Source organism: Rhinopithecus bieti, unplaced genomic scaffold (assembly GCF_001698545.2).
Source record: "Rhinopithecus bieti isolate Rb0 unplaced genomic scaffold, ASM169854v2 scaffold_9899, whole genome shotgun sequence".
Classification (NCBI taxonomy): Eukaryota; Metazoa; Chordata; class Mammalia; order Primates; family Cercopithecidae; genus Rhinopithecus; species Rhinopithecus bieti.
This window is the reverse complement of record NW_016806979.1, coordinates 7,202,018-7,223,474: the sequence shown is the minus strand read 5'-3', so window position 1 is coordinate 7,223,474 and position 21,457 is coordinate 7,202,018. Positions and strand designations below refer to the sequence as shown.

The window sequence follows — 21,457 nt, the reverse complement described above, 5'->3', positions numbered from 1 at the left end:
AAAAGTATCCTTAGGCCTCTTGTCATCCCTCCCCGCCCCACATCCCCAAGCAGCCACCAATCAGCTTTCTGTCTTCATAGATCAGTTTGCATTTTCTATAATTTTATATACATGGAATCAGACAGTATAGGCTCTTTTTAAAACTTAATTAAGGAAAAGTCACAAAATGTAAAATTCACCATCTAAAACGTGCAATTTGGCTGGGTGTGGTAGCACACACAAACCTGTAACCCTAGCACTTTGGGAGGCTGATACAGGCAGACTCCTTGAGTCCAGGAGTTTGAGACCAGCCTGGGCAACATGGTGAAACCCAGTCTCTACTAAAAATACAAAAATGAGCCAGGCGTGGTGGCATGTGCCTGTAGTCCCAGCTGCTTAGGAGGCTGAGGTGGGAGGATTGCTTGAGCCAGGGGAGGTTGAGACTGCACTGAGCCACAGTTGCACCACTGGACTCCAGCCTGGGCAACAGAATGAGATCCTGTCTCAAAAATAAAAATTTGGCCAGGCATGGTGGCTCATGCCTGTAATTCCAGCACTTTGGAGGCCGAGGCGGGCAGATCACTTGAGGTCAGGAGTTCCAGACCAGCCTGGCCAACATGGCGAAACCCTATCTCTACTAAAAATACAAAAATTAGCTGAGCATGGTGGCGGGTGCCTGTAATCCCCTGAGGTTGGAAGGGAGGCTGAGGCAGGAGAATCGCTTGAACCCAGGACATGGAGGTTACATTGAGCCAGGATTGCAGCACTGCAATGGAATGCAAGACTTTGTCTCAAAAATAAAATAAAATAAAAATTCAGTGTGCTAGTCAGTGCATTCACAGTGTTGTGCAATGACCAGCTCTGTCTGATTCCAGAGCATTTTCATCCCCTTAAAAGGAAACCCGGTCCCCATTAGCAATCACTGCCTATTCCCCCTCCCCTAGTCCCTGGCAACCACCAATCTGCTTCCTGTCTCTGTGGATTTGCCTGTTCTGGACATTTCATATCAATGGAATCATACACCCAGTGGCCTTTTGTGTCTGGCTATGGCCTTTTGTGTCTGGCTTCTCTCAGCCTCATGTTTTTGGGGTTCATCCATGTTGTAGCATGGAGCAGTGGTTCATTCCTTTTTATGGCTGAGTCGTATTCGGTTGTGTGGATGGACCGCGTTTTGTGTATCCGTTCATCTGCTGACGGACACTGGGTTGTTTCCACCTTTTGACTGTTGTGGATAGAGACGCAGTGGACGTTGGTGTACAAGGAATTGAGTCACTGCTTTCCATTCTTTTGAGTCTATACCTGGGAGCAGAATTGCTAGGTCTGTATGTAGTCTCTTTTTTTTTTTTTTTCTGAGATGGAGTCTCGCTCTGTCACCCAGTGCACTGGCAAATCTCGTCTCACTGCAAGCTCCGCCTCCCAGATTCACGCCATTCTCCCGCCTCAGCCTCTCGAGTAGCTGGGACTACAGGCGCCCCCCACCATGCCTGGCTAATTTTGTTTTGTTTTGTATTTTAGTAGAGACGGGGTTTCACCGTGTTAGCCAGGATGGTCTCAATCTCCTGACCTTGTGATCCGCCTGCCTGGGCCTCCCAAAGTGCTGGGATTACAAGCGTGAGCCACCGCGCCCAGCCTTGTCAGCCTCCTTTCACTCAACCCAACAATTCTGAGTTGTTTTCCTATCATTGTGAGCATCAGGAACCAGCCATCCTGAACTTGGTTCCTTCTCATTGCTGAGCCATATTCCGTGGTGTGGTCAGTTTGTTCATTCAGTTGGTGGACATTTGGGTTCTGAGTTTGGGGCTCTCAGAAGTTACATGTCTCTGTCTCAACATCTGCGTCATTTCTCCTGAGTAACTCTAGAGAGGGGAATTGCTGGGTCACGTGCTAGGTATGTGTTTTAACATTGAAAGAAACTGCTAAAAGTGTTTTCTAAAGCGGATGAGTGCCAGGCATGGTAGCGCATGCCTGTAATCCCAGCACTTTGGGAGGTCAAGGCAGGTGGAGTCCCAGAGCAGTCTGGGCAACATGACAAAACCCCATCTCTGCAAAAAAAAAAATACAAAAATTAGTTGGGCATGGTGGTGTGGTCAGAGGATTACTTGAGCCCAGTGAGCCTGGGAGGTCGAGGCTGCAGTGAGCTGAGATCATGCCACTGCACTCCAGCCTGAGTGACAGAGTGAGGCCCTGTCTCAAAACATAAAAAAGTGGAAGAGCTGCCTCGTTCAGATTGTTGTTGTTGTTGTTTAAGACATAGAGTCTCGGCCATTCATGGTGGCTCACGCTTGTAAATCCCAGCACTTTGAGAGGCAGAGGAGGGTGGATCACCTGAGGTCAGGAGTTCGAGACCAGCCTGGCCAATATGGTGAAACACCGTCTCTACTAAAAATACAAAAATTAGCCAGGCATGGTGGTGGGCACCTGTAATCTCAGCTACTCAGGAGGCTGAGGCAGGAGAGTCGGTTCAACCCGATAGGCGGAGGTTCTGCAGTGAGCCAAGATCACGCCACTGTGCTCTAGCCTGGGTGATAAAGCGAGACTCCATTTCAAAAAAATTAAAAAAAAAAAACAACCAGCGTCTCGCCCTGTTGCTCAAGCCCTGTCTTAAGTAAATAAAATAAAAATAAAAGCAAACAAAAAAAAAGAAAACCAAACCTGCCTCTCAAAGCTTTATCTCATGACCTGGAGGAACATTCAAATGCGCTGACATGTCAAGGGAAGAATTAGGTTTTACAGCTGAATGGATAAGACAATCCAAATTTCGTTAAACTATATACAGTGTATATCTAGTTCCCTGGAAGAGAACACGACAGTTACTTACTAACTTGGGGGAAAGTTTTAAGAGAAGGTTTTAAGAGTTAAATGTCCCCCAGCCTTCTTCCCTATCACCATTCCCTATCCCTGTGTGAACTGTTGCCTCAGCCTCATAAGTTATCGTTTCTTTCAGCCTCAGCCCTTCTAACAATTCCCAGAGCCTCTGGTGGCCCTGACCTCACTCAGACACAGTGCTGAGTCATGCTTCTCTTTAGGGCAGAGGTCAGCAAACCTTTGCTTTGAAGGGCTGGATAGTAAATATTTTAGGCTTTCCAGGCTGTAATATTACAGTCTGTACCTGAACTATTTCATTCTGCTCTTGTAGCAAAAGCAGCCACAGACAATAAGGAAATGAGTGGGCAAGGCTGCCTTCCAATAAAACTTTATTTATAAAAACAGGTGGTGGGCCTATCATACTATCCTTTACTCTTTTACTCACCTCATGAACGAACTCCTCTTCATCCTTCAGAACCCCTCTTTTTTTTTTTTCAAGATGGAGTCTTAACTCTGTCGCCCAGGCCAGAATGCAGTGTCACGATTACAGCTCGTTGCAACCTCCACCTCCCGAGTTCAAGCGATGCTCCTGCCTCAGCCTCCCAAGTAGCTGGGATTACAGGCGCCTGCCACTGCGCCTGGCTAATTTTTGTATTTTTAGTAGAGACAGGGTTTCACCATGTTGGCCAGGCTGGTCTTGAACTCCTGACCTCAAGCAATCCACCCACCTTGGCCGCCCAAAGTGCTGGGATTACAAGTGTGAACGACCACGCCTGGCCTCAGAACCCCTCTTAGATATTCCCACTCTGCTAATGTCTTCTCTTGTTCTTTAGGATAATCACTCCTGCTGTGTGTCTTTTAACCATTGTGCTGGATTCACCTCTGCACTCACGTCTGTTTGCGTACCAGCCTCTCCTGCCTGTCTTTGGGCCCCATCTTCACACCCTCAGCCATTCTTGGTTGACTCGTGCCGCATTTATGGCTCTTGCTCCAAGCCCCCAGGTGGGCTGGCACCAGCATTTCTTTTTCTTGCAACCTTCAGAAGCAAATGCATTTTTTAGGAATAAACTGGGCTGCGCACAGTCACTCATGCCTATAATCTCGGCACTCTAGGGGGCCTAGGCAGGTGGATCGTTTGAGCCCAGCAGTTTGACACCAACCTGGGCAACATAATGAGACCCCCATCTCTACAGAAAATACAGAAACATTAGCCAGGCATGCATGGTGGTATGCACCTATAGTCCCAGCTACTTAGGAGGCAGAGGTGAGAGGATCACATGAGCCCAGGGAGATTAAGTCTGCAGTGAGCCGTGATCATGCCAGTGCACCCCAGCCTGGGCAGTAGAGCAAGACCCCAACCAAAAAAAAAAAAGAATAAACTGGGCGACCCTGTCTTTTAAAAAAAAAAAAAAAAAAGGTGGGGGGCCAGGTGCGGTGGCTCACACCTGTAATCCCAGCACTTTGGGAGGCGGAGGTGGATGGATCACGAGGTCAAGAGATTGAGACCATCCTGGCCAACATGGTGAAACCCCATCTCTACTAAAAATACAAAAATTAGCCAGGCATGGTGGTGGGCGCCTGTAGTCCCAGCTACTCGGGAGGCCGAGGCAGGAGAAGCACTTAAACCCGGGAGACGGAGGTTGCAGTGAGCTGAGATTGTGTCACTGCACTCCAGCATAGCGACAGAGTGAGACTCCATCTCAAAAAAAAAAAAAAATAAATGAAGAGGGTGAATTTTGGGGAGCTAAACAATCTATATATGTGGACATAACAGAGTGGAATAGATATTGGGGACGGCAGAAGGTGATGGGGGGAGGCGGGTGAGGGTGAAAAAATTTCCCATTGGGTATGATGTTCACTATTCAGGCAATGCGTATCCCAAAAGCCCAGATTGGCCTGGCACAGTGGCTCACTCCTATAACCCTAGCACTTTGGGAGTCCAAGGCAGGAGAATCGTTTGAGCTTAGGAGTTCAAGGCCACCTGGCCAACATAATGAGGCTGTCTCTATTAAAGAAAAAAAAAAAAGGACCGGGCACGGTGGCTCACGTCTGTAATCTCTGCACTTTGGGAGGCCAAGGAGGGCGGATCACCTGAGGTCAGGAGTTCGAAACCAGCCTGGCCAACATGGTGGAACCCTGTCTCTACTAAAAATACAAAAAAAAATTAGCTGGGCTTGGTGGCGGCTGCCTATAATCCCAGCTACTTGGGAGGCTGAGACAGGAGAATCTCTTGAACTCCGGGAGGCGGAGGTTACAGTGAGCCAACATCATGCCACTGCACTAGAGCCTGGGCACCTGGGCAACAAACAGCGAAACTCCATCTCGAAAAAAAAGAAAAGAAAAGAAAAGCCCAGACTTTATCACTACACAATATATGTATATAAGAAACCTGCACTTGCAGACCGGGCGTGGTGGCTCACCCCTCTAATCCCAGCACTTTGGGAGGTCGAGGTGAGCAGATCACCTGAGGTCAGGAGTTCGAGACCAGCCTGGCCAACATGGCAAAACCCCATCTGTACTTAAAAAATAAAAAAATTAGCCGGTTGTGGTGGCACATGCCTATAGTCCCAGCTACTCAGGAGGCTGAGGCAGGAGAATTGCTTGAACCCAGGCAAAAGAGGTTGCAGTGAGCCAAGATCGCACCACTGCACTCCAGCCTGGGCAACAGAGCGAGACTCTTGTCTCAAAAACAAAAAAAGAAAAGAAAAAGAAATTGGTGGCCGGCGCGGTGGCTCAAGCCTATAATCCCGCACTTAGGGAGGCCGAGATGGGCGTGTCACGAGGTCAGGAGATCGAGACCATCCTGGCAACACGGTGAAAACCCCCGTGCTCTACTAAAAATACCAAAAAAAAAAACTAGCCGGGCGAGGTGCGGGCGCCTGTAGTCCCAGCTACTCGGAGGCTGAGGCAGGAGAATGGTGTAACCCGGGAGGCGAGCTTGCAGTGAGCTGAGATCCGGCCACTGCACCCAAGCCTGGGCAGACAGAGCGAGACTCCGTCACAAAAAAAAAAAAAAAAAAAAAGAAATTGGTATTGGCAGACTGCTACTTACCACCCTTCTGGTGTGCTTCTGGTGTCACTAGCTCTTCCATTCAAGCCCTCTCTCTGGCGGAGGATCCTTTCCGGGGAGTCCTATCGCATTGTGAGTCTCCTGTGGTCTTGGACAGCTAGCTCCTCCGTCTTTCCTTGTTGCCCGTGACCTTGGCAATCTTGGGAGCACCGACTGTATTCCTGCAGGATGCCCCCTGCCTGGGCCTACCTGATGTTCTTCTCCCCAGCAGACTGGAGTTGTGGCTTCAGAAGCAACCGCTCTCTAAGCCATTCGCCTGAGTGCGTTTTTTGTGGCTCTCCCAGACTTTGTCTTCCTAGGTTGGGTTTCGAGGACCCTGGAGTTTTGGGAATCCCAAATTTTGGGACTGGTTCAGTCTTGCTCATCCCCCACATGCCTCTCACTGTTACTGGTGTGTGGCCAAGGCTTGTCGGGCCGAGTCTTTATCTGCTTGGGGAGCTGCTGGGGAGGTTTATTCAGAGATGAGGTCAGGAAGGATGTGGGCTGGGAAGGGCATAGCAGAAAGAGGGTCATGGCTGTTGGGCTTCAGAGTTGAAAGGCTGCCTCTGGATGGGGTGGGATGGGGGCTGGGATGGAGCAAACTCGGGGAAGGGTCAGGTCTTGGGGGTTGTCTGATGATGTCACTTGTAAAAGCCACTATCAAAATTTTCTTTTTTTAAGTGACAGAGTCTCTCTCTGTCACCCAGGCTGGAGCATGGCTGGTATAATCACAACTCACTACAACCTCGATCTCCTGGGTTCAAGTGATCCTCCCACCTCAGCCTCCTTAGGAGCTGGGACCACAGTTGAGCACCACCATGTCTTTATTTTTTGTAGAGATGGGGTCTCGCTATGTTGCCCAGGCTGGTCTCAAACTCCTGGCCTCAAGCAATCCTCCCACCTTGGCCTCCCAAAGTTTTGGGATTATAAGCATGAGCCACTGCATGAGCCTAAGGTCATGTTGAAGGACAGACAGACCCTCACGGGATGCTGTGACTGGTTGCCTTTGGCTTTTTGGGTGAACCTAGTCGGGTGGGGAACTCCAGCATTGGGTCAGGTGCTATCTGCCCAGGAGTGGGACTCCACATGCCCCTTAAACTTCCCCTCCCACCTCTCTGACCGTGCCTGGCTCTGACCTCCCTTCCAGCTCCAGGACACGCGCGCCCCGAGCCTGGGAGGCATGCTGAAGCCAGGCGGCCGGCAGAATGAGTGTGAAAGAGGCTGGCAGCTCGGGCCGCCGGGAGCAGGCGGCCTACCACCTGCACATCTACCCCCAGCTGTCCACCACGGAGAGCCAGGCCTCGTGCCGCGTGACTGCCACCAAGGACAGCACCACCTCGGACGTCATCAAGGACGCCATCGCCAGCTTGCGGCTGGACGGCACCAAATGCTACGTGCTGGTGGAAGTCAAAGAGTCAGGCGGCGAGGAATGGGTGCTGGATGCCAACGACTCGCCTGTGCACCGGGTGCTGCTGTGGCCCCGGCGGGCGCAGGACGAGCACCCGCAGGAGGATGGCTACTACTTCCTGCTGCAGGAGCGCAATGCGGACGGGACCATCAAGTACGTGCACATGCAGCTGGTGGCGCAGGCCACGGCCACCCGACGCCTAGTGGAGCGTGGCCTCCTGCCACGGCAGCAGGCGGACTTTGATGACCTGTGTAACCTCCCTGAGCTGACCGAGGGCAACCTCCTGAAGAACCTCAAGCACCGCTTCCTGCAACAAAAGATCTACACGTATGCAGGGAGCATCCTGGTGGCTATCAACCCCTTTAAGTTCCTGCCCATCTACAACCCCAAGTACGTGAAGATGTATGAGAACCAGCAGCTGGGCAAGCTGGAGCCGCATGTCTTCGCGCTGGCCGACGTGGCCTACTACACCATGCTCAGGAAGCGCGTGAACCAGTGCATCGTGATCTCGGGTGAGAGCGGCTCTGGCAAGACCCAGAGCACCAACTTCCTCATCCACTGCCTCACCGCCCTCAGCCAGAAGGGCTATGCCAGTGGCGTCGAGAGGACCATCCTGGGTGCTGGCCCTGTGCTGGAGGTGAGTGGGGAAGCTGGTGGGTCTGTGGGAGGGGGCCTTTATTTGAAAAATGGGGGTTTTGAGCCAAGCGCGGTGGCTCACGTCTGTAATCCCAATACTTTGGGAGGCTGAGGTGGGAGGATCGCTTGAGCCCAGGAGTTCAAGATCAGCCTGGGCAACATAGCAAGACCTTCTCTCTACAAAAAAAAATGATTAGCCAAGCAGGCATAGTAGTGCTCACCTGTAGTCCCAACTGCTCAGTAGGCTGAGGCAGGAGGATCACTTGAGCCCAGGAGTTTGAGGCTGCAGTGAGCTATGATCATGCCACTGCATTCCAGCCTGGATGACAGACAGAGACTCCATCTCAAAAAAGAAAAGAAAAGAAAGAAAGAAATTTCAGGCCAGGTGTGGTGGCTCATGTCTATAATCCCAGTGGTTTTTGGGAGCCTAAGGCAAGAGGATTGCTTGAGCCCAGGAGTTCAACATCAGCCTGGGCAACATAGCAAGGCCACCTCTCTACAAAAACAAAATAAAACAAAAACAAAGATTAGCCAAGTGTGGTGGCACACATTTGTTGTCCCAGCTATTAGAGAGGCCAAGGCGGGAGGATCAATTGAGCCCACTAGTTGGAGCTGTGATCGCACCACTGCACTCCAGCCTGGGCAACAGAAAGAGACCCTGCCTCTAAAGAGAGAAAAAGTGGAAGTTTTCTGATTGTTGTTATCATTCAGGTACTGTGAGTCCAACTGGTCAGGATGCAACTGCCTTTGGAAAGAGAGTTTGTTACTCACAGTTCTCTAAAGAGGGTGCAATGCCGTGGAAGGCCACGGGGGAAGCACTTGGGATGCATCAGGAGACTGAGGGAGAGAGGGAAAAAGGGTGCGGAGAGAGGCAGGAAACTTTATTGTGATTTTCATGCATCGGAATGTGCTAGGCAGAGTAAGCTGGCTTAGGATTGGCTTGTTTGAATTATTTCAATGGGCTCAGGGGCATAGGGGCTGCCCCTTATTGTCAGGTGCCAGGGCCTGGGGTGATGAGAGCAGGGGATAGTGGGCTGGAGTGTGAGAGCCCCACAGAGGAGGTGGCGAGGGTGTAGGCTCTGGACTAGTTGGTTTGCATATGGAAGGCAAGTCCCGCACCATCTCTAGGAATTGGCTAGAACCAATCTAGGAATTGGGAAGGGCCGTCTCTCCGGGGTCAGCCAGGCCCCAGATGTCAGAGCATCAAAAATACAGAAAATAAAAAGTCACTGAGTACGGTGGCTCATGCCTGTAATCCCAGCACTTTGGGAGGCCGAGGCAGATGGATCACCTGAGGTCAGGACTTTGAGACCAGCCTGGCCAACATGATGAAACCTTGTTTCTACTAAAAATATAAAAATTAGCCGGGCATGGTGGTGCGTGCCTGTAATCCCAGGTACTCAGGAGGCTGAGGCAGGAGAATCACTTGAACCCGGTAGGTGGAGGTTGCAGTTAGCCAAGATTGCTTCACTGCACTCCAGCCTGGGTGACAGAGCGAAACTCTGTCTCAAAAAAAAAACAACAAAAAAAGGTCACAGTTAATACACATTTGGCTTCCAGATCATGGCCATTCCTTCTCAAGGTGCCTGAAAGAGAAGGCTGGCGCATTCAAACCAGTTTGAGGAGTGCTTCATAATGGGGCATTTCTAGGGGCACCGGCAGGGTGGAAGGAAGCCAGCAAGGCGTATGGCAGGCCTGGGGGTTAAGGGGATGGCGAGGCATTGTCACAGAGTGGACAAGGGGAGGGGGCCACCTGGTTTTGCTGTAGAGGCAGCAGAGAAGGGACCAACCCAGTCTCTCATGCCTCGTGCCCTCTGCCCGCTGTTCAGTGCCCTGATCAGCCAAACCCCACGGGAGCCCTCTGTGTGCCGCTGTGGGTGAGTCTTGTGGCCACAGGGCTGCAGAAGTGACCACACAGCACCCATCATTCCAAGGGTTTTAGGACGAGGTGCATCTGCATGTCTTAGGACAACACAACCATCGTCACCTGGTGAGGGCCGGGGGCAGCGTGTGGCCTCAGGGGTCTGCACCTCTGGGTGTGGGGTCTACCTTTTTTTCATTTTTATTTTTTATTTTTTGTGGAGATGGGGGGGTCTCACTGTTTTGCCCAGGCTGGTCTCAAACTCCTGGACGCCAATGATCCTCCCACCTTGGCCTCCTAACATGCTGGGATTATAGGCGTGAGCCACCGCACCCAGCCCCGCTTTCTAAAACAAAAAACAAAAAAACAGACTTTAGTTGTTTTACAGCAGTTTCAGGTTTATAGAAATACCGAACAGATAGTGCAGAGAGTTCCCATGTACCCCTCCCACCCCCAGGTTCTCGCGTTATTTATATTTTGCATTAGTGTGGTGTGTCGGTTGCAACTGATTCAAATCCACATTGATACTGTTATTGACTAACGGCTATAGTTTCCATTAGGGTTCTTGGTGTTGCAAGTTCTTTGAGTTTGGACAAAAGTATAATGAATGTATCCGCCATTGGAGTGTCACTGAGTAGTGTCACTGCCCTAAAATTCCTCCATGCTCCCCCCTGTTCATCCCTCCGTAATCTTTGGCAGCCATGGCTCTTCTGACTGCCTCTGTTTTTTCCCGGCTGTCTGTAGTTGGAGTCCCAGTGTACAGGCTTTTCAGACTGGCTTCTTCCACTTCACAATGTGCATTTAAGGTTCCTCCATGTCGGTCCTGCGCAGTGGCTTACGTAATCCCAGTGCATTGGGAGGCCGAGACAGGAGGATCATTTGAGCCCAGGAGTTCCAGATCAGCCTAGGCAAATAACAAGACCCTGTCTCTACAAAAAAAAAAAAATAAATATATATATATATATATATACACACACACACACACACAAAAATTAGCCAGTTATGGTGCTGTGTGCCTGTGGTCCCACCTACTTGGGAGTCTGAGGCAAGAGAATCACCTGAGCCCGGAAGGTTGAGGCTGCAGTGAGCCAACGTCCGGCCACTACACTCCAAAAAAGGGGGAGGGGAGATTCCTCCATGTCTTTTTGTGGCTTCAGAGCTCATTTCTTTTGCTGAATTGTAGCCCATTATATGAATATGTCAGTTTTTTCACACATAGGATCCTGAGAGCCCCTTCAGTGGAGAGAGGGAGTTGGGGGCAGCGTCAGACCCCACCCTCCCTGGATCCTTGACCTCTGGCCTCTTGTTAGTCCCCACAAGCTGAGGGCTGCCATGCAGATTTTACTGAAATCACACTAAGCAGTGCCTACGGAATACATTTCAGTTCCTCTTCCTCTCTGAGGTCATCAGCAAGACATTAATTGGGGTCATACAACTTAGCCCTGGTCCAACATATGTAGCCTATTTCTGTTTTCTCCTGTACAAGTAACACAGAGATTCATTGTCATTGTTTACATCAGCTTTCAATAAAACCGCTGAGCAATTTCACCATAGAATGTCCATTTTCTTTCTGTTCTTTTCTGTTCTTTTCTTATCCTTTCCTTTTCTCTTTCCTTTTCTTTCCTTTTTCCTTTCCTTTCTGTTCCTTTCCTTTTTCCTTTCCTTTTCCTTTCCTTTCCTTTCCTTTTTCCTTTCCTTTTTCCTTTCCTTTCCTTTCCTTTCCTTTCCGTCTCTCTCCATTACCTAGGCTGGAGTACAGTGGCACAATCGTCACTCACCACAGCCTGGAACTTCTGGGCTCCAGTGATCCTCCCACCCGAGCCACCCAAGTACCTGGGATTACGGGTGTGCACCACCATGCCCGGATAATTTTTAAATTTTTTGTAGAGACAGAGTCTTACTACATTGCCCAGGCTGGTCTCGAACTCCTGGCTTCCAGTGATCCTCCCACCTCAGCGATTTTTAATATGGTTTGTCTTCTATGCATTACATTATAAACCCAGACCACCCATTCATCGCTGTGTGAGCATTTGCTGTGTGGCAGACTGTGATACAGACACTGGGCTATGTGGTGGCCAAAGTCAACACAAAATTCTCCCCAGGTAGAAGAACTCAGAGAGGACTCTGGGTGACGCAGGAACTGTAGAGGTTCTGTGCAGACGTGGATGCAACCCAGCTCTGGGGTCCCGAGGCCACCCTGGCGTCATCCTAGCTCTGAGACTCAGCCATAGTGAAACTGCCAGTGGCCCCAGTGTCCTCCTACCTGGTGGCCGGGGGCTCGATGGCTCTTCAGGCCAAAACATCAGTGCCTGGCATCCACACCAGAGATAAAACAGTGACCTTGAAAATTCAGCATGTGTGGCTCACACCTGTAATCCCAGAGTCAGGAGGCTGAGTCAGGAGGATTATGTGAGCCTAGGAGTTCCAGACCAGCCTGGGTAACATTGCAAGACCCCATCTCTACCAAAAATTTTAAAAACTAGGCTGGGTGCAGTGGTTCATGCCTGTAATCCCAGCACTTTGGGAGGCCGAGGCAGATGGATCACCTGAGGTAAAGAGTTCGAGATCAGCCTGGAGAACGTGGTGAAACCCCGTCTCTACTAAAAATACAAAAATTAGCCGGGTGTGGTGGCAGGCACCTATAATCCCAGCTACTCAGGAGGCTGAGGCAGGAGAATGGCTTGAACTTGAGAGGCGGAGGTTGCAGTGAGTCAAGATCGCACCATTGTACTCCAGCCTAGGCGGCAAGAGCAAAACTCCATCTCAAAATAAAATAAAATAAAAAATTATGGTCCTAGCTACTCAGGAGGTTGAAGTGGGAGGATTGCTTAAGCCCGGGAGTTCAAGACTGCAGTGAGCTATGATCACACCACTGCACTCCAGCCTGGGTGACAGAGCAAGACCCTGTCTCAAAAATATAAACAACAAAAATTTAGTAGGTGAATGAACGAGAGGGTAGATCCAACGTTTACCATGTCAGACATTTTGCCAAATGGGACCAGGCAGGTGGGTGAACACCTGAGTCCCACAGAAATGACACACCCAGCCCCAAGGTTTCAACGTGGAATGGCCAGGAGGCAGGATTGCCACCTAGGTCTCAGTTCAGGGTCCATGTCCTCCCCACCACGTTACTGCCTTCACAGCTCCATCTCCCTAGGACCCTCCAAGGCATGGATGAGTTTCCTGTTGCTTAGGTAACAAAGTGTTAGGGGCCGGGGAGTCTCCAACAACAGGGATTAAGACTCTCATGGTCCTGGAGGCCAAGAGTCTGAAATCAAGGTGTCCACGGGGCCACGCTCCCTCCCGGCTCTGGAGGAGCATGCTTCAGGCCTCTTCCAGCTTCCCTGGTGGCTGCAGATGTGCCTTGCCCTGTGGCCACATCACGTCAGTCTCTGCCGTCAAGGGTGTTCTTCCTGTGTGTCCGTGTCTTCACATGGCTTTCTTACAACAAGGACACCACTCATGGGATGTAGGGCCCATCCTACTCCGGCATGACCTCATCCTACCTAATTGCATCTGCAAAGACCCTATTTCCAAATAAGGTCACATACAGTTTCCGGGGGTGAGGATGTGGATATAATTTTGGGGACAGGGAGCACAAGTCAGCCCACAGCATCCCCCGTAGAGTCCTAGAGTCCCACCTGGCCAGGTTCAAGTCCCACCTGGCCCCTGGCAAGTCCCACTTGGTGACATCTTGTGCCTGGGTCCTCGAGGTCTGCCCCAGATCCACAATCGTCTTGGGTACCGGTAATTCCTCCCCGGATGCCAGCAAAGCTCCCTCCAGCCTCCACGCCTGCACTGTCTCCAGTATGCCTTCGACAGCCATTAGTCACCCTCCGTGAGTCAGACCCCTGGTCCTGCCAGGCCGCCCTGCTTGGGGCCTCAGCAGTGGGGGCTGGCGAGGCCGGTTTTCTGCAGCGGTTCTAAGCTGCTCGAGGGTGGTGCCCACGCTGGCTTCCAAAACAGGCTTGAGCCAAATCCACGTCATGGCAATAAACGTGCTTCCTGGGGCGACTGTTTGCAAAGGGATGTGATTGTCTTCGCGGAGAGCTGGATTTCTCAACCTCGGCTCTGTTGACATTCAGGGCCGGATCGTTCTCTGGGGAGGGAGTCGTCCTGTGCATTGAAGGACATTGAACAGCATCCCTGGCCTCCACCCACCAGATGCCAGGAGCACTCCCCACCCCGCAGGTGTGACAACCAGAAGTGTCCCCAGATGCTTCATTGATTAGAGAGGTATTAACAAAATAGCTTCCAGGCACCGCTGGTGTCCCCCCTGGGAATAGAACCGCTGTCTTGTGAGTTCTTCCCATAAGACCCAATCACTGTTCATTGCAGCCACTGAGCTTTTAGAAATGATCCATGAGTTCCATCTGTTCTGTGCTAACTTAAGAGTCATTTTCTTTTTTTCTTTTTTTGAGATAGAGTCTTGCTCTGTCCCCCAGGCTGGAGTGCAGTGGCACAATCTCAGCTCACTGGAACCTCCACCTCCTGGGTTTAAGTGATTCTCCTGCCTCAGCCTCCCGAGTAGCTGGGACTACAGGCGCCCACCATCATGCCCGGCTAATTTTTGCATTTTTAGTAGAGACGGGTTTCACCATGGTGGCCAAGGCTGATCTCAAACTCCTGACCTCAAGTAATCCGCCCTCCTTGGCCTCCCAAAATCCTAGGATTACAGGCGCCAGCCACCATGCCTGGCCCCAAGAATCATTTTCCAATAAGAGGAATAATTAGCTAAATCATGCCTCAGGCCCACTGGGTATCAGAGTTTATGCTTCTTGATTTTCCTCCATCATCTCTAAGCCCTCACGGAAGCTCTGCCCATTTTGAAGATGACGAAACCGAGCCCCGGAGAGACACGTGGATGTGCGAGTTTCCCGAGGTGTCTATACATTTTACGGGCTGGAAGTCCTCAAACAGCAGGGGTTGATGCTCTCACAGTTCTGGAGGCCGGAAGTCGGAAATCAAGGTGTGGGCGGGGCTGGGTCCCTCTGGAGGCTCTGAGGGAGAACCTGTCCCAGGCCTCTCTCCTGGGTTCTGGTGACTTCAGTCGTCTTTGGAGCTCCTGGGCTTGTGGCCGCCTTGCTCTGCCCTCTCCCTCCATCGTCACCTGGTCGTCTCCCCTGTATGTGTCCAATCTCCCTTGCCTTTCTCTCATGGGATCACCTCATCTCAAAACGCTTATCTTCATGACGTGTGCAAAGACCTTGTTTCCAAATAAGGCCACAGTCACAGGTTCTAGGGGTCAGGACTTAGATATGTCTTTTTGGGAAGCCACAAGTCAACCCACTACATGTGGATTCCCCAGGCCACCCTGCAGACAGCCACAGCCTAACCCGGGGTTTCAACCCGGCCTGAGCCCCGGCCCCCCGTTCAGGCTGCCTCTCTGCTCTCCCCTCTCTCGCCCAGGCTGCAGAAAGCCAGAGATCAGCACAACTCGCAGTATCGATTGGGGATTTTTTTCTCAGCTCCCCGAAAGGAGAAGTTGAGCTGTTTTGAGGTTTGGGCGCACCCCCCCACCCACACCCCCACCCCCAGCGAAGGTTGCAGCCTCGCTGTGCAATGCTGACCAAAAAACAGGAAGGGAACACTGTGGAAAGCCGGTTCCAATCAGCTGGTCTGTCCGCCACTGCAGTTAACTGTTGCCATCACCTTTCACCAAGTCTGGGGGCTACAGAAGCCATGGGTCTCCCCGTCCTCCATGCGGCCTCTAGCCTCCCAGTGCAGGCGCCCCTCGACAGCCCAGGGGCTGCGGATAGAGCAGCCCACGGCATCGGCCATGGGGGCTCGCCGCAAAGCACACCCAGAACACGCTCCTCTCCCTTTGCCCACAGCCTCAGATCTACCAGGCACTCGCCTCGGTGCCCTTCTGAGAGCAGGCTGAGTCCAAGGGGCCAAAGGCTGGGCTTCCCTTCATCTGTCCTGAACTGTAGCAAGTGCAGCTGGCAGCATGCGTGGGGTTTTCATTCTGAAAGCAGAAATAAAATAAGGATCCTTGCTTGTCAGGCTGTTGTCCCAAGGGTCCCCAGACTCCATGGAGCCCCTGTAGCCTGGCCCACAGTGGGACACGGTGACAGTGATGGGCTGCGGGGCACAGAGGGACGCCCCCAGCTGGTGGAGCCGAGCTCACCTGAAGTCGTGCCAATCCCAGGACCTTCCAGTGAGGGACTGAGGAAGGGTCCTGAACTAGCCACTGCCCTAGACCCCCCTCTTGGGGCAAAGGAACCTAGGACTCACATCCACCTGGACCAGGTCCTGAGCTCCTCCTTAGAGGCCCCACAAACCCAGTCTCATGTTCCCCCGACTTCCCAGCCCCTCCGCCATCAGCCAGGCCACTAGCTCTGTTCCCCCACCCACAGTCAGCACTGGGGCAGGTCACCCAGACCACAGTGTCATTATCCACCTTGACCTCCACCCTCAAGGACACCTCCCTGGGCCACATCCTTTCCTCCTGAGTCTGTCAGGCGAGACACAGATGGATGCCAGCCGCCACCCAGTGTTGGGGGCACCGTCTCATACGTCCTTGCCACATCCTGATGTGGACAGACTGACCCCTTCCACCTGACGTGAGGACACTGAGGTATGCGAACCACTCAGCAAGGATAGCAGAAATAGAAAGTTCTGGAACCAGACGTATGCCAACTCTCATGCCTCTGAAGTTGAGGTTTCTGTTTAAGAGCTTGTCGAGATACAATTTACCTATTTACTATTTATAAATAGATACATTTATACCTGTAGTTTATAAACATATAGATTAAATTGTATCTGCATTTTATAAATGTATAAATTATATCTGCAGTTTATAAACCTGTAAATTAAATTACATCTGCAGCCTCAAATTCCTGGCCTCAAGTGATCCTCCCACCTAGCCTCTCAAGCAGCTGGGACTACAGGTGCGCACCACCACACCTGGCTAATTTTTTTTATTTTTTTGTAGAGACTGGATTTTGTTATGTCAGCAAGGCTGGTCTCGAACTCCTGGCCTCAGGCAAAAGTGTGCAGTTCAGTGGCATTTAGTACACTCACAGTGGTATGCAACCATCACCTCTATCCAGTTCCAGAATATTTCCATCCCCCCAGAAGGAGACCCCATCCCCATCAGCAGTCACTCCCCAGTTCCCTCTCCCAGGCCCTGGCAACCACTAATCTGCTTCCCGTCTCTATGGATCTGCCTGTTGTGGACATTTCAGATCAATGAAATCTCTCACACTCTATGGCCTTTTGTGTCTGGCTTCTCTCACTTGGCATCATGTTCTTGAGATTCATCCACATCATAGCATGGATCAGTGCTTCCTTCCTTTTCATGACTGCATCGTATTCCACGGCCTGGATGGATCATGGACTATGGTTTGTTTCTCTGCCCACCAGTTGTATCAGCATTTTATTCCTTTGTATGGCTGGTATGTGGTTGGGATTTTCCTGGACCCCTGCCCCATCCAGGCCAACCTCCCCCATCAGTGCCCCCCACAAGAACAATGTTGGGGAGTGGGAGGATTATCACTCACACAGAGGATCTCCTGGAGACTGTCATGAGCCCTGGGAAGGAGAAGAGCAGTCCCGTCCAGCAGGCTGCTCCGGGCTTGCTGATGGCTGGAGCCACTGAGGGACACCAGATGGGACCAGGAGCAGGGGTGGGAGGAACCGAGAAGGGGGCAGGTGTGCCCAGGCACAGCAGGGACGTCCATCTGCATGTCCTTTCCAGCCCATTGAGAAGCCAGTGGCCAGAGGGAGGCTGGCTGCAGGGAGCATGGCGGACGGGCTGGCTGGCAGGGACCCTGGACTCAGGCAGGAGCGTTTGCATGTGGCTGCCTGAGTGCAACAGAGAGGGAGTCCTGGGAGCAACCCCAGCCTCAGGGATGTGCCAGATCTGAGGCTGACAGCTGAGGACAGACAGGTCCCAGGGGAGGAGGAGAGGGGGTCAGAGATGGCTGCAGGGGCACCGCCTGGAGGCCAGTCCTGGTGAATTTGGTTTGGAGTACTTCGTTCAAGCAGCTGATGGGGCATCCAGGGGAGAACTGTGCACCAGCCACACAAAGACCCCACAGCCCCAGCGCTCATCAGGCCTCAGAGGCCATCCTATTGCATGACCCAGTCAGAGAGGGGTTGGGGGCAGACAGCAAGCTGGGGCACCTCCCAGCCAGGCACTCACCCATACCTTGGCTGTTAGCCATGCGGGGAGGTGAGTTTGGCAGAAGTAGGTGTTGAGAGGGGCGTGTGGCTCCCCTCCTCATGGGGGGACATTTCAGGGATGAGATTCAGGGCATGGGCCACAGACTGGAGGAGGCTCAGGGTCAGGATGGGGCCAAGGCCTCAGAAGGCAGAAGTCACCCATGTCACGAGCAGCAAAGGGAAGGCAGCGTTTATTTGAGGAAAAGCAGTACCTGCAGTCAGCGCCCGTCTGTCTGTCGAAGGGTCCAGGAGCCCCCAGTGGCTCAGGTTGTGTCTGTGTTATGTGAATGCAGAGGTATTTGAGGCTGAGGGTCCCTGAGACCACTTGTCACTTCTCTGGGCTGAGGGAGAAGGAAGGTGGGAGCATCAGTGGGCAGCAGGGTGGGCAGGGAGCTTGGGCTCAGGAGGGTCCGGGTCAGCAACCTGGTGCACTTCAAAGGGAGATTGGAAGGCCAGTGTGTCCAGGGCCGGCTTGGGGGAGCAGGGCCAGGGTCACTGGGTGCCCGTCCTCCTCTCGGGTGGGCGCACTGCTGTGTTGGGGAAAGAGGAGGCAGAATTAGGGATCTCAGGAGTCCCCACCCTCGCCCCGCCAGCGGTCAAGACTCAGGCTAGCCCAGGCCATCCAAAAGGCTGAGCAGCGGAATGGTTATCCACGCAAACATCCAGGTCACCCATCCACACAGGCAGGCGTGTGTGGGAGACAGGGTGGTACAAGAACAGAAGGAGGAGGTACAACGTGGCCCTGACCACGAGCTACCGAAGGTCCCTGAGGGGGATGAGGTGGGCACCCCGGGCACCACAGGAAGCAAGGATAGAATCAGTCTCTGGCTGCCTCTCCTGTGTGGCCTCCCCGGGATGTTTGCACAAAGGTGGAGGGAAGCAGTTTTGGGGGGCCCTGGGTCTGCAGAGCAGCCCAGAGGAGGAAATAGGAGCTGGGGTCCGAATGCAGGGCAGGCAGGAGATGGGGCAGGGCAAACCCCACAGGCGACGAGAAAGCGGAATAAGCCATCGTATGGGGTCAGTTTCAGACCTCACAGTCAGAAACCCTCGGGGACAGAGGCCAGACTTCCTGGTCCAACCCAAGTTCCCTCAACTGTTGATATGTGGGCTGGATCATTCTGTTATGGCCAGGCCGTCCTGTGCATTGTGGCGGACTGAGCAGCATCCTGGTCCCTGCCCACTAGATGCCCATAGCATCCCCGCCCCTAGTCCCAACAACCAGAAATGTCTCCAGATGTTGACAGGTGTTCCCTGAGGAGCAGAACTACCCCAGTTGAGAACTGCTGTTTTAGGTCAACTGGATGACAAGATAGATTTCATTGTAACAGATGTTCTCTGCCTAAATATTTTTAGATTCTTTTTTTCTTAGTAACATCGTGCCATTGGAGTTACACATCAACCCGACCATATTTGGCACCATTGTGGAGTGGTTGTTGGGGGTGGCGGGAAGCAGTTTCAGTCTGGCGTTCTCCCTCATCCCTGGGGGGAGGTGACTGGTGTGCCTCCTCGTCTCTCACCCCTTGCCCACCCAGAGCCCGTCACTGCCCACCCACGGTCAGGCATGTCCTCGTGACACCAATGATGAAGCGGCCCTAGGCGTGTGAGGATCTGGCTTTCCAAGAGCTTGCTCTTCCAGGTGGACTGAGTGACGTCTTACAATGTTGTTTTTAAGACTTGCTCCCCATGCCAAAAACCGCAGTCCCTGATTTTAGGACTCGGCCTGCACTGAGAAGTGACATGCCCCTGCTGGGGTTTTTTGCAAAGGAATGTAATCAAAGAGGTTTGCCAGTTTTCTGATCCAGGCGAGTGCTGGTTTGTGCACCCTGGATTCTGTGGTCCTCCCTGTCCTACTGGGGTGACTTCTTGAAACCTGTGCCAGGTACTGGCTGTGGCTCAGGTCTCCCTCCTTTAAGCATCTACCCAGCAGGAAACAAGTCAAGAACCACTGCCGGGAAACAGGATCAGCGGCCAGAGATTCCCCACTTTGGCAGAACCATGACACGTTTCGTTATCACTTTTGTTCCCCAGCGGCTTTTCCGCTTTTGTTTGTTTGTTCGTTTTCCGGTAATATGACACTTAGTCTTTTTAGTGTCTTTTCATCTTTTTTAACTTTAAAAAAAACTTTTTAGGGACAGGGTCTGGCCCTGTCACCCAAACTGAGGTGCAGTGGTGCAATCATAGTTCACTGCAGCCTCAACCTCCTAGGCTCAAGTGAGCCTCCTGCCTCGGCCTCCCAATTAGCTGGGGCTACAGCCACGTGCCACCATGCCATCAAGGTTTCATTTCTTTTGGTATCTACCAGGGGTTGGCAAACTACAGCCCATGAGTTAAATCTGCCAGTGCCTATCTCTACAAATAAAGTTTTACTGGTGCATAACCACGCCCATGCATTTACACATCATCCCTGGCATCTTTGCCACCATGAGTGCAGAGCCGAGTAATTGCACCCGAGACACTGCATGGCCCACAAAGCTGAAAATATTTACTACCTGGCCCTTTATATGAATTTTTTCTCCTTGGTCCACCCCTAGTACATCCACCACTTTGTAGAATGTTCCAGAACCCCATAAAGGTGAACATTTCACAGATGTCTTTTTTTTTTTTTTTTTTGAGATGGAGTCTTGCTTGGTCGCCCAGGCTGGAGTTCAATGGTGTAATCTCGGCTCACTGCAACCTCCGCCTCCCAGATTCAAGCAATTCTGCTTCAGCCTCCTGAGTAGTTGGTATTACAGGAGCCCACCACCATGCTTGGCTAATTTTTGTATTTTTAGTAGAGACAGAGTTTCACCGTGTTGGCCTGGCTGGTCCCAAACTCCTGACCTCAAGTGATCCACCCGCCTCAGCCCCCACAAAGTGCTGGGATTACAGGTGTGAGCCACCACACCTGGCCCCCAGGTGTCTTCTTATCTTCTGCTTAGCTCCCCCTTCCCAAATGTAATGAAACCAGCTTCCCATCCTAGATCCAGACAGCCCAGATCACCGACTGGAATCTCTGCATTTGTATCTGTGCCATAGACATACATACGTATTCATAAACGTCCACTTCCCCACACAGAGTCATAAAGCAATTTGGGGAGTCAGGAAAGGAGGACACAGATAGAGATGTCCTACAGGGTTCGGCAGAGCTAACTCACTCCGTCTCTCTGCCCCACAGGCAGCTGGGAGTGATTGTACAGCCCATGCATTTGGGACCTGGCTGAGGCTGGCAGGAGCTGTGCAGGGTTCCCTTCTTGCCTTGAACCCCCTCACAGGCTGAACACCAGCAGGCCCCATCTCTCGGAGGGTTTCCGGCTGCCTCCTGGGCTCTGGGATCGCATGCATCCTGCCTGCAGGGTGGACAACCTGCCAGGGACACGGTGGGAAGAGGATCATGGAACCCATGGGCCCAGAGTCACCGAGCAGGACCCTGTCATCCTCCTGGTCTCTCACACCAGCCCCCTTCCTCACTGTAGCTGACACGGCCTGACCAGAGGTACATGCCCAAGGCCACAAACTCCCCAGGAGGAAGCTGGCATCTTGGGTGTCAGAAGTATGATTAGGAACCAGAGGG

At 52.1% G+C, this 21,457-nt stretch overlaps 1 protein-coding gene across 1 annotated transcript in view; it reads left to right on the top strand.

The window, feature by feature from the left end:
- Window positions 1-21,457, top strand: part of MYO9B (myosin IXB) — a 137,646-nt gene that overhangs the window by 18,964 nt on the left and 97,225 nt on the right. The window contains 1 exon segment of the mRNA XM_017879531.1: window positions 6,981-7,878. Within this exon segment, the coding sequence (XP_017735020.1) occupies window positions 7,039-7,878 (840 nt within the window). The 5' untranslated portion in view covers window positions 6,981-7,038.